Below are 13,843 nucleotides of genomic sequence, written 5' to 3'. Positions count from 1 at the left end.
AGTCCACTCAACTGAGAATGAGTACCAGTGGCAACTAGGGAGTTAGCCCTCCAATAGACAGACTGGCTTCCCATTCAGAGACGTAGTTTTGTGCCTTCAGTTATCTAAACACCTCAAAAAGCCTGATAAGCTCTTGGTTTATGAGCCTGTTAACTTAAAGTAGACTCTTCTAAATGCCAAAAAGTGACATTTCTTATGTGTGGCTTGACATACAAAAGAAATAGATCCTGTTATATAACCTTCCACTGACTAATTTCTAGTACTCTATTGATATTTGAATCTATTCCCATGGTTACTGAAAAATATGCTTTATGCTATTATTTTCTGTTGTAACATTTTTTGAAATAATTGGCTATTATTACTAAAGCTGGTAAATGGAAGAATGGTTTTTTTTTATTCCTTTTTATAAATCATGTGCAAAAGAAAATGACTGAACGATTTAAGAATTCACTTTACAACTACATGATTGTGGGTTCAGTCCCACCATATGACACCTTGGGCTGGTACATTCTGCTACAGCTTTGTGATAACCTTGTGGGTGAATTTGGTGGACAGAAATTGTAAGGAAGTCCATCACATATGTGTGTGCATGCATTGGTGTGTGTGTGTGAGCATCCTTGTGTTTATTTCTCACTGCTTGACAACCATTGTTGTCAAGAATATGTCCTTGTAACCTTGTAAGATAGCAGTTTGGCAAAACAAAATTGATAGAATAAGTATCAGATTTTAACAATAAATACTGGTGTTGATTTTATTGACGAAACCCTTCAAGACGGTACCCCAGCATAGCCACAGTCCAATGGCTGAAACAAGTAAAAGAGTAAAAAGAAGCATATTTCTCAGAGGGTCTATTCTAGCTTTTGCTTATTTGATTGTTCTTTGTTCTCTGCTTTGGTTACTTATTATTCAGCAGTGGGAATTGTTTGTAATGTTACAACAATGGTGTAGCAGCATTCTTCATATTTAATCCTTTAGCAATCAGATTACTCATTCAAATGTAATGTTTATTTATTCACATTGTTTTGAATTTTTATCATACATTGTCTTGTAACTTTGAGATTTCAATGATGTGAATGTATATTTCTAGAATGACATTGTTGGGTAGATGTGAGAGACTGTTTGGCCACTTTGAACCTAAAACAGGTAGAATATTTGGACCAAATACAGCCTGTTTAAATGCTAAAGTGTTAAAGAGGTACAATTCAAACAAAACCATCACATCAGCCCATGACTCATAGAAGAAATATTTGGGGATTTTCAATGAAAATCTATTTCCATTTTTGTTTTGTTCTCTCAAGTGGTTTTTGTTCTGCTTAATTTCTTATTTATTAATCAAGCATTTCACCTGACGAAGCTTTACAGATAGTTTTGTTTTGTTTAACTGATTGGTTATCTCATTCTTTCTACTTTAAAAATGATTCTAATAGTTTCTTATCACATTTTATAATTTTCCTTGGACATTTAAATGCACTTCAAAAATTTTAATGTTTTTCACTGGAGCTCATTCAAACTGGTGAAGTTTTGCTTGGTTAAGGTGAAACCAACATCTACCACATAACCAGATTCTATCATTGACAAACAACCAAAGGTTGTTTATTTTCAGAAATGGGAACAAACATCTCTGTACTTTGAATTCTTGATCCAGAACAAGATCTAACATCTTCAGCGTCATTAATGTTGTGTTTTCTATTATTCACATCATACATTATCTTTCTTTTCCTTTGGTTTAATAGAATAACTCCGTTTTATATCATTCACATGACGCATCATCCTTCTTTTCGTTCTGTTTAATAGATTAATTCACTTTTCTTTTCTTTTCAGCATGCATGTATTTATTTATTTAATGTAAAGATTCAAATCCAGTTAAAGTTTTAGTAATGTCTATTTTATTTATGAAAAGGTTTTTTTTTTCTCCCATCAAGTATGAAGGTTCAAATCTTCTTAAAGTTATATATTCTATTGTACATTGTTGTTTCTTCAACCACTAAAATATATCAAAGCATACTTCTGCAGATCATGGATGTGGAAAGAACTTCAATATGGAATAATTGTAATAATAGGATAGGGCTGAGAAGTAAACATTGCACATTAAATGTTTTGATGAACTCCTTAACAACTCCTACATTGCTGCTGATGGCATCTCTCTACATAGCTAGCCCAGCTCTCACAAGCTATTTATCTATACCTCATTTTTTTATTAATCACCCGAGTACAGGGAATTATATTCTGTCCAAGGCCTTTTGCAGATCAACAAATACTTGGTAGTAGTCTGCTCTTTTGTCTCACTGAGAAGAGAGCATCAGACCTACCCCATTCTGGCATAAACCTGAACTGCATCTTATCTAAGCTAATTCTTCTTCTGTTATTTTCGTAATTTGGTCAAACAATTTGATGCTTCTTTGAGATTTTTTTTATCTTTCTAGAGCACCCCTTTTGTCCTTTTAGTTGTTGAAGATGTTATTATTACACCAGTCATGGAGTATGTTGCTTCCTGTACCAGCTGACTGAGTATGCAAGTGACATGTGTATTCCCTGATAGTCCAATAGCTTTTTCTGCCTTCATATCTTTAATCATTCTATCTACTATGTAACTGTCAACTTCAGTAGCTATTGGGTATACTTGAGGTGATCTCTCTTTCTCTCACACATTGCCCACATTCTGCAACTTCCCATAGTAGTATTTCCAAATCCATTTTCTCTTCAATGAAATAAGTGCACCATTGTCATTCCATACACACTTTTCCTCATCAAAATCCTGACATGCTTCTGTACAATCTAGAACACAAGAAACCACTGATCGTCACATCACAGAATTTTGACAAATTTCTTATTTTTGGCTTTTCTCCAAGCTACATGTGTCTGATGTCCAGCTTCTCTTAAAATTACTTGATATTGTTTACTGCTCTCCACTTCCAACCTTCCCAGGCCTGTCTCTTAGCTTTTATGGCTCTGTCTGCTCAATCATTCCATCATTATGTTACTTTTCATTTGGCTGATACCTCACTTCATTTTCAGATCTGGTAATGGCATGCTAGATTGTTGGTTGTCCTCTATGCTATAGATCTGTCTCTTACTCCTTTTTTAGCAAATACTTCACCTAGAATTGCTTTAGACCTACATCCAGCAGAAGGATCTTTCAGTTGCCATAACTTCCTTCAGATTGTCTTAACTTCCTTCAGAATCTCAGATTCTGTCCAACTCTTACTGTGAAGTTAATAATCACTAGTCTTTCTTAAGTGAAACATGCTTCACCAGAGATAGGCTTAATGTTCACAATCATCTGTCTACCTTGTTTCCTGGTGAGTATGAAGCCAATCTGTCTTGTGAGCTTTCTTGATTGGGAGGGGGTCTGGTGATTTTTCAGTTTCCTGAAGTTAGGATTGCAAATGGTTTGGTCATTTGTATCACAGAACTCCAAGAACCTTGATCCCTTCTTATTGCTTGTGCTATATCTTAAGTCTCAATCTATGTTGACGTAGCCATCATGACATTGTTCAACTTGTCCATTAAGGAACTAGCTGTGATAACTGAGTTGCTGTCATTCATTATCAAGGTAGTTCACAAAGAGTCCGCATAGAAACTGTCAGCACAGCTAATACAACATTAAAAATACCTAAACATATCCAGCTTCTTGTTCCTTATATTAACTAAGTGTAGAAATTGAACATTTTCTGTTAAATTTGTTTTTAAAATCCAATGTTTGCTGAGTTTAAAAAGAAGTTACATGTCAATTATATGTGTCAGTAAAACTTTCAATAGATCCACTTAAATATTCAAAAGAAATTTTCATTTTTTTTAATATTTAGAGAATCTGTTGAACAGTAATGTTGTTACATCATTTGTGCTGTGTAGTTTTTATTTTGTACATACAAAGATATTACTGGAGTCTTTCATATAAACCAACACTGCAACTGTGAAGTTGCTTTTATTTTTGCACAAACATACTTTGTCATCTTTGAATAATGCAGAACAATTATATCCTGTCTGTGAATACTGGAAATCTTGATTTCATTTATTTAATCAAACCATTGTTATTTCTAATGTTTTCAGGCGATCAATTAGAAGGTAAAACAAAAGCAAAGTTTCTGACTATTTATATATATATATATATAAATATATATCTTTCCCTGGCTTATCCTATCTTTGCATGCAAAATTACATGTATGTACAGTGACAAATTTTCTTTACTTTTTTTGTGTGTCTGTGTGTTTTCCTTTTCTATTTCTTTTAATTTCAATTTCAGCATTCAAATTTGTTCCTTTCCAAAATACAAGTAGTTGAAAAAATATTTATTCCTAAGAAATAGTTCAGCTCTTTTCCCTCCATCTTCAGAAAATACTAACATTTCTCAAATTTATATTTATTTTTAATAATCATTTAAAAGCTTTAGAATTAGCTAATGGAAAATAGTAAATATTTTCTATATTCCATACATTGTAAATTTTACAGCTATAAGCAGCAAATTGTTAGAGTATTGCAGTATTCATTTTAGGTCTCCGCACCTTGATTTCAAATTCTGCTGAGGTCAGCTTTGCCTTTCATCTTTTTGAGGTTGATAAATGAAGTATCAGTTCAGTACTGGAGTTCCTTCTCTCTTTCTTGGATTATACTTGTAATTCAAATATCCAACTCTGTCACTGGCATGAGAATTGCAAAAGGGTTCATATGTCTAAGGAATATGCAGCCACTTACATGTTAGGTTCACAAATAGAAATTCAGTTGATTGAACTACTGAATGCTTATCAATGAGATCAACAGAGAACCTACCTTCAGTCACTCTCAGCTGTGGTAGTTTAGCTATTTCTCACTACATTAATGCATCTGTTAGCCCCATCTTCAAAATATTTGAAATAATTCATATTTTATGTTCCCTCTATTAAATATTTTTATTCTGTTTTGTAAATTTACTTTATTTGTTCTTATACTTTTCTTGACTTGATCAATATTTCTATTATTCCTTATTCTCTCTTATTCTTTATTCTATAATCATTAGTTTTACTCTATAAATTGTTAGTTTTAAAAATAAGATGAATGCTTTTAGTTTTCCACTTGAGGAATTCCTGATTTGAGAATTTAAATTAAGCTACCTTTCAAATATATTATATTACCCTATTTATTCATATTTTGATGTATTTCTTATATCTACATCACTTATGTAGACCTATAAATTAGTTCTTCCTATTTTACCCATAACTCTTTATTCTCTATGAACAACTTTATAATCAATTCTTACCTCTGTGTTGGTTTCCTTCTTTCTTCTGATAGCTAATCCTGCCCTAAATTCATTTAACACCACCTAAAAGATTATAACTCGAGTAACTCTAAAATATTTTATAAATTCTTCCTATGTGTACTTCTAAATAGGACTTTACAGAATCTATATTCGTTGCTTTTAGTTGCTGTGAAGTTGGTTTTTAATTTTTGCACAAAGGTATCTTGTCCACTATTTTCTTTTGATAATTGTTAATATACAGCTTATGTATTAATATGCTGTTGTAATTATCTTACTTAGAAATTAATTGTTTCTGATTTAAATTAAATTCTCTGTCACTGTGCGTACATGTACACCATGGTATGGTTTGCTTTGAAATGCATGATAAAACTTATCATCACCCAGCAAACTATTATCAATGGCATTGCTTCTGTAGCATAACTCTTTCTATTAGTCTCATTTCCTTAAAGATCCTGTTTGAATTATATATATTGATATAGTCATTAGAAGTAATAGTAGTTAATTATGTGTCACTTTTAAACTAGTTCTTCATTCAAATTTGCCTTTATTTCTTTTAAAGAATTGTTAGTTTCTCTTATTGCACTGGTTGATTTCAACTTTGTCACAACAATAATTATTATAATGTTGACATATATTATGTAGTTTCAAATATAATAAATTGCATGCTGTAAGCAGCTGTAATCTCATAATAAATTTCTGGATGCTATGAGCAAAAAAGTCTTAACGATCCTGTTATATTTTTTAATTGTATTTCAACTGTAATTTGAAACTTTAGAAACTAGATTTTTCAGATTCTAAACATAAAATACTCAGCAATTTGTAGATGTTTTAAGACAAAATATTTGTAAAGTTGAAAAGTTGGATATCTGTCTTGAGATAACATGTTTTTCTTGGAGCTAAGTGATTAAAATCCAATGAAATGATTGTAGTAGTCATCAGTTAATAGCAGTTACATGAGAAAGTTCATGAACAAGTTGGTTTAAAACTGATTTAGACATACATTAACTTAGTCAAACATCAATTAAACTAATTAAGGTAATAAGTTAGTTTTAAGCTTTGATTTCATGGATGGGAACTACCTCTAAACAAGTATTTTCTTTTGAAAAGCTACAAAATTTATAATTACTCTTAAATTACTATGGGATATTTGCAACTGTTCAGAATACAACAGTTTAGTATAGCTTACATTCCTGTATTTGAACTTAGAAAAGTCACTATTTCTATAACATATTTCTGATACATGAGCATAACATCTTCATCTTTTTCTGATATGTATTAGCCAAAAAAATTATTTGATGAATGAATTTGCCTGAATTCTTTTTATGGTTATGGGCTTAAACTACCCTATCTCTTTTTTTTTTATTTAAATAATTTTCCCATTTGCAATTTTGTTTCATTTGCTAAGTAAAATTGAAATACAATATTATGCATTTCAACAAAACTAGATTGACAAACTTTAAAACTCCATACAATTATGCAAATTTCAAAATGACACCATATAATTTCATGCTGCATAAATTTATATTTGTCTATGCAAAGTAATTTAAGAACAAATAAGTTTTGTGTGTGTATGTGTGTGAGTGAGAGAGAGAGAGAGAGAGAGAGAGAGATAGACACAGAGAGAGAGAGATATCATCATCATTTAACACCCATTGTACATGCTGGCATGGGTTGGACAATATGTGTGTGTGTATATGTAGATATAGATATATCAAGACATAATAACGAAGAATGAAGAGCTATACATCTTCAAAATTTATTTGCTAAAAATCATTTTCTTCATATTACATTCCGACATGTTCTTGATGAATAATAGTTCACTAATATGGACTCAGTAAATGCAGTTAATAGAAAAAATATAAATAATAATGATGATATAACTAGTAATAATAATAGCTATCCAGATGAAGTGGAGCATGATATAAATAAAAGTAAGAATGTAGTGAACGTTTATATTGATAACAATAGCAATGGAAACAATAATGAATTTATTGAAGCTGGTGTAAGGGAGGTAAATGAACCCTGATCACACCTATGCAATGAATGGCCTGGGCAGTGAATCCAGTGGCACACTTAGTATGGTATACTGTGCTGGTAATATTCATACAGTAATACTTGATTCTCAAAACAAAGTTTATTATGCATTATTTACATTCGACAGATATTTGTCTTCATCTTGTTTGTTGTTAACAACAAACAAGATGAGGACAAATATCTGTCGAATGGAAATAATGTACATAATTCCTCATCTCTTAAATATAGAAAAGATTATAATACTTCTGTCAATAATAAACATAGGGTTACTGATAAAAAATGTCCTTGTAATTGTAGAAACAACTTAATGTGTCTGCTTGCAAAATAATATTTTAGAAATAATTTAGTATATAAATGTACAGTAACAGTTGAAGGTATTTCAAAAATTACACAAGTTCTTTCTTTACAGATTTTAAATAAAGAATACATAATTATCTTTCTTCTTCCAAATACAGAAAAAAAAATTAATCATATAAATTAAATTATATAAATGTACAGTAACAATTGAAGGTATTTCAAACTTTTACATAAATTCTTTCTCTGCAGACTTTAAAAAAAGGAATACATGATTATCTTCTTTTTAAATTAGAAAAAAATTAATTGTACTTAAGTAAGTTCATTTGAACTTTGAATGATAAAAGCACCAAATATGACATTAAATGGACAATTATTAGTAGTGGTTCACCTGATACTAGTGGGAATTAGAAATGTGATTTCTGCCTTGAAGAAATATTCCATATCTTTACATCTAAATGTAGGTTATTAAACTGCGGAAATGAATTAGCAATAAAATGTTAACATAATTATCTTTCTTCTTCCAAATACAGAAAAAAAAATTAATCATATAAATTAAATTATATAAATGTACAGTAACAATTGAAGGTATTTCAAACTTTTACATAAATTCTTTCTCTGCAGACTTTAAAAAAAGGAATACATGATTATCTTCTTTTTAAATTAGAAAAAAATTAATTGTACTTAAGTAAGTTCATTTGAACTTTGAATGATAAAAGCACCAAATATGACATTAAATGGACAATTATTAGTAGTGGTTCACCTGATACTAGTGGGAATTAGAAATGTGATTTCTGCCTTGAAGAAATATTCCATATCTTTACATCTAAATGTAGGTTATTAAACTGCGGAAATGAATTAGCAATAAAATGTTAACATTCATGTAGAAAAAACGTTTAAATATTTTTCAAATAAGTGATTTTAGTTTGAACTCACTTAGACAGAAGGGCACATAAATGAACCTAGTCATATTCACAAATTTATTTGATATAGGTTTATCTATAACACTAATCTCCAACTGCTAGGATAGCCTTTCAATTATATTGTTTATTTGTTTTGTTTTGTTTTTCTATTAAGAAAACTAATCATGTTTTATTTTATTCAATTCAATTGATATTAATCTTAATATTTTAGCATTATAATATTCTATTATAAGGTGGCAAGCTGGTAGAATTGTTAGCATGCTGAACAAAATGTTTAGCAGCATTTTATCATCTTTACATTGTGAGTTCAAATTCCACCAAGAATGACTTTGTCTTTCATCCTTTCGGGTCAACAAAACAAGTACTAATTGAGCACTGGAGTCGATGTAATCAACTTACTCCCTCCCAGAAATTGCTGGCCTTGTGCCTAAATTTGAAACCAATATTATAATTTTCCCTTATGGATAAGTCAAGTTACCCAGCAAAAATCAATATTAACTTCTTCTTTGTTTCTATTTTTTAAAATTCATTCATTTATTTTATATTACTGTGATGTTAATACATCCTGACCTATTTAAGGTGCCTTCTACTACTAAGAATAACACAGTAATCTTTTTCTTTACTGTTTGAAGAGATCATTTTAAGTTTAAATAAAACCAGAACTACGGACATATCATAGTTCACTATTATCTCCATTGCCTTTTGCCCTAATCTTTTATATTCCCACACCAAGAGTATATCTTAGGAACTCATACCTAACACTTGAACCTTCAGCTCCCTTCAGCCACTGCTTTGGGAAACACCCTGTATAAAGCTGTATAGGATCGTCAACCATTGGATTTGAACATGTATTACACTTGATTAATCAACTAAATGTCTAAAAGTATCACATTAAAAGACCCCGAGGCATTTATGCAGCAGAAGCACATGTTGAAATGTAATATGAAGAAAATGCTTTTTAATAAATTAATTTTGAAGATGTATAATTCTACATTCTTCATTATCATGTCTTGATAATATACCTTATATTCTACATGAAATCGATTGAAGCGAGCTCAGGATTTACCAGTCGAATGAAGTACAGTTTAATTGTTTATTCTAAATCTTTCCTATCATTCAATGTGGTTAGCTAAGACTGGATTTTATCAGAATGCTCGTAAGGTATCTGCACAAACTTAAAATCCCTATTCCTTTGTGTTATATAGCTAAATATGTATGGATACATTATATGTATGTGTGTGTATATATATATATATATATATATCATCTCTATATATTATGAGTTTGATTAGGCATAGCAATACTGATAATGTGTTGTTAGAAGTCAATATACATATGCTTTAGAATGAAGTGTTAGGCAAGTGCAGAGCATAATACAAATTATTAAATGACAAAGGAATTACATAGTCAGCTTCATTAGCTTACAACTGTTTCTATTATAAGAAGCAGTGCACTCAGAGCTGAGTGCTTGTGCATCATCTTATAGCTTTCTCAGATCGTTTAAAAAGAAGTATATATTTATTTCAAAAGGCATTTAAATACATAGAAAATATTACCTTCAAAACAGTGTGTGTAAGGCAATACAATTTGAAGGAAGCCACCCTCAGAAATATGCAGACTAAGATAAACATATCTATTCACATAGGTGTATAATGAACATGCCACATAACTATTCGATGACAGGACATGTGTACAACCATTAATTTCAGACAAAAAAAATAAGTCTATGAAGACTGGTAGACTAATAGATGCATGTAAAATACAATGCAAAAGGAAACCATCTAAATTCTGATGGAAAAATATATTTTCTACCTTTGATGTGATGGCCTTACACAGATAAGGAGAGTGTATGGTTAAGTCATAAAACTGTGTGTATGCATATGTATACGTGTGTGTGTCTAAGTATGCATACATGCAGGTATCCTTGGATGTGTAAACAACTCTTTTGCTGTATGGGACATATAAGAGGACACTTTTCTCACCTCCTTCCTCCAGATGAAACCCTATGTTTGGTTTAGCTGGTGAAGATTTATAATCCTTCCCCTTCCCACACTGTCCTTTATATATCTACATATCTATACACCACACTGCCCCTACCTCTCCTGGATTGTCTGTCCTGTTTTCCACTTCTGCCCCCTGTAAGTCAATCTTTCTGCTGACCTCTGTCTTACATTTCAAATGGCAACAATAATTCCTGTACCAACACAGTTGTTTTCCCTTGTATCATTATACAAATACACTTGTTGTTATAACTGAACTACCATCCCACCCCACCTCCCAAGTCCCATTGGTCAGCTTGTATTTCCCAGGTATTTATATATGATGCTTGCATGTTTGTGAAATGAAATTTCAACTATGTCTGAGGATGAGTTTGGCATGACCGAGTGCTCTTTATTTATCACATTTAGAATTTCCCATTATCAATTGCAAAAATGTGCATAACATATATGAAAGGAAAGAAATACCAAATTCATGCTATGTTTTTCTCTCACCAGTATGAGGGAAAAAAGGATAATAAAGCAAATGGAATGGCAAAGACAATGTTTGACAGATGTGTGTGTAAGTGTAGGAATGTGAAACATTTAAATAGCGAAGAATGGTTTAGACTAAAATATTGAAAAAAAAAAAGAGAAAATTTACGAGTTCTGTAGAAAGAAGAAAAGTGAAAGAAATAGGTTTTAAAAAAATCACATATATACATATATAAAATTATGAATATCGAAGTTTATGTTACTGAAAACAAAAGCAAGTTTTGTATTTAACATCAATTATGAAACAGATGCTTTATAAACACTTTTATAATTAGCACTTTTTTTTACATTGATTTCTCGTATCTTTGCAAATCCTTTCAAATTATAGCTAACTTATTTCCTTCACATAACTAACCTATGTCAATCTATCAGACATTTTAGAATCTCTCATGGCACATTTTGCTTTAATTGTTGAACTTATTTAAATCCACTTATAATATATTTCAATATTATATATTCACCAAATCTTAACAACTTCTTAGTTACTAATGTTTGGTGTTTAATAATACCATACTAAAATGTATTCTGTAGTCACTTTTGTGTGTATGTCTGTCTGTGTATTAACATTTAATACTATGGATGTATCCATTAAATTTGTAAGTATCTGGTTGATTTCTTTGCTATGAACTGATGTTTGTTGTCCATTGGTTTTGCATTGTATATCCTGCATGAGTATTCTGTATAAACCATACTTACTCCACTCATTTACTCATCTTTTCTGTGCTTACTCATTAAACTCATTCATATTTATAGACACTCACTGGATTAAAAACATCCTTCATTTCATTACTGACCAATATGTACAATATGGATAATATGAAGTATCATTGAAGTACATTGTATTCATGTATTCACAAAACTAGTATTTAACAGAATAATTATGCATTTTATTCTTTATCAATTTCAAATGATGTATTCATTAAATAAACAATGACACAATGTTCTTTTCTATGTTCAGAATATTTTGAATTATTTGAAATGAGTTTTAAGTGTTTTATTTCTTAATTTTATCTCTAGGAATTTGTCTTGAGAAAAGAGTTTTCTACCGCATGATTTCTGGACTTCATACAAGTATCAATATACATTTGTCTGCAAAATACTTATTTCCAGGTAACTACAGAATTTTATACTGATTTGAAACCAATGCCAACATTATGTTGGTAAAGTTTCTATTAAAAAGATAGCTTTCATATCACCATTTGTACTACTAGCATTATTTCTTCAAAGTTTATGGTTTTTGTGACTTTGATATGTAAATTTCCTTTCATTAGGGATCTAAAAGTAAATTTGTCATAAATGTCTTGTGTAGCCAGAGTAAGAAACTCCAATCGGGTACCTGTTTTGCAATATTATCTGATATCTTAATAAGTTTATATCTTAGATCTGTGATTACATTGATACTCACTGTTACATTTACACTGTATCTGTCAGTCACTTGACTACCACCTTCTCACAACAATAAACCTGTTCTTCCCATCCTATTTTTACTCCTCAACACTTTCCTAAAAGCACCAACCTCTCTCTCTCCTATCCTCAACCTTCCATCAGTTGGCTCTGCTGTTCTCATCGCCAGTCTATTGTGCAGGATGACAATGCTGTTGTCATTTTACAGTACTTAAGGATACCAAAAAATCATATTGATACATATGCTAAAATACTTTAAAATAACAACACCTTTATCCTCTGGTACAATATGTTAGTGGTTAGAAAATCAGACCTAGTTGATGAAATAAAGATTGCAGGTTCAATCTCTGGCCTAGATCAGGATTATCATCTGAAGATGACTGAGGAGAGTAAGGATACATCCAAGATGAGGTAAATAGCTTGGTAACAGATATCTATCTTGTCTCTTCGAAATTTGTAATTGATTTCTTTTGAAATCATTATGAAAACATGATTTTTTTTTTTTTTTTTTTTTTTTTTTTCCATGAATTTTAATTCCAAATAAATATTATTTTGTAGATACTGTTTATAAACCTAGCAAATGGGGTATGAATGTAAAAGAATTCAAGCAAAGATTTGACCCAGAAACAACTGCCGGACAAGGCCCACAATGGTTGAAAAATCTATATTTTACTTATTTAGTTGAACTAAGAGCCATTGCAAAAGCTTCACCTTACTTAGAAACGGTAATTTTTTCCTTTATGCTTACATGTCGGTGGAAATATACTACCTTTTGATACTAACCCACCAGAGACCATCCATGATTTTATAACATAAACTTCTTTTAAAACAAGCCAAAGTAAAACCTCCCATCAAAGTTTCATATTAATTAATGCTCCAAACAGTAGCTTAATATTGACAATGGTCTTTTACTAAATTCTTCATTAACTTCAAAATTAATTGAAACAAAGGCTATGTATTTCAACAGAAATATGATAACGAAAGGTTTAACCCTTTAGCATTTAGATTGTTCTATCAAATTTAACATTCATTTATCCACAATGTTTTGAATTTATCCAGCATTATCTTGTAACTTGAGAGATTTCAATTGTTTATTTTTCAGACAAACATTGTTGGGTAGTTGTGAGAAACTGGATCTGGCCAGTTTAAACATAAAACAGAAAGAATATTTTGGCCAGTTTAAAGGGTTAAATATACATTTGTTGTTAATTTCTTTTTCAGTAAAGTTAGTTTGAAATATATCATCATCTTTCAATGTCCATTTTCCCTACTGGCGTGGGTTGAAAAGTTTGACTGGAGCTGGTTAGGCCAGGAGCTACACTAGGCTCCATTGTCTGTTCTTGCATGGTTTCTATTGTTGGACGCCCTTCCTAATGTCAACCACTCCACAGAGTGTATTGGGTGCTTTTTATGCGGCACCAGCA

General features: G+C 30.9%; 1 protein-coding gene across 2 annotated transcripts in view; it reads left to right on the top strand.

The window, feature by feature from the left end:
- LOC106879175 (ERO1-like protein alpha) overlaps positions 1-13,843 on the top strand; it is a 51,368-nt gene that overhangs the window by 28,963 nt on the left and 8,562 nt on the right. The window contains exons 9-11 of one of the 2 annotated variants that reach the window (XM_014928621.3): positions 4,051-4,065; positions 12,033-12,125; positions 12,978-13,144. In XM_014928621.3, coding sequence (XP_014784107.1) covers positions 4,051-4,065; positions 12,033-12,125; positions 12,978-13,144 — 275 coding nt within the window. The remainder of the gene's footprint in view (positions 1-4,050; positions 4,066-12,032; positions 12,126-12,977; positions 13,145-13,843) is intronic. The other variant, XM_014928622.3, reaches the window with a different exon arrangement.

The sequence above is a fragment of the Octopus bimaculoides genome, chromosome 6 (genome assembly GCF_046866305.1).
Source record: "Octopus bimaculoides isolate indiv1 chromosome 6, ASM4686630v1, whole genome shotgun sequence".
NCBI lineage: Eukaryota > Metazoa > Mollusca > Cephalopoda > Octopoda > Octopodidae > Octopus > Octopus bimaculoides.
This window is presented reverse-complemented; position numbering and strand designations above follow the sequence as displayed.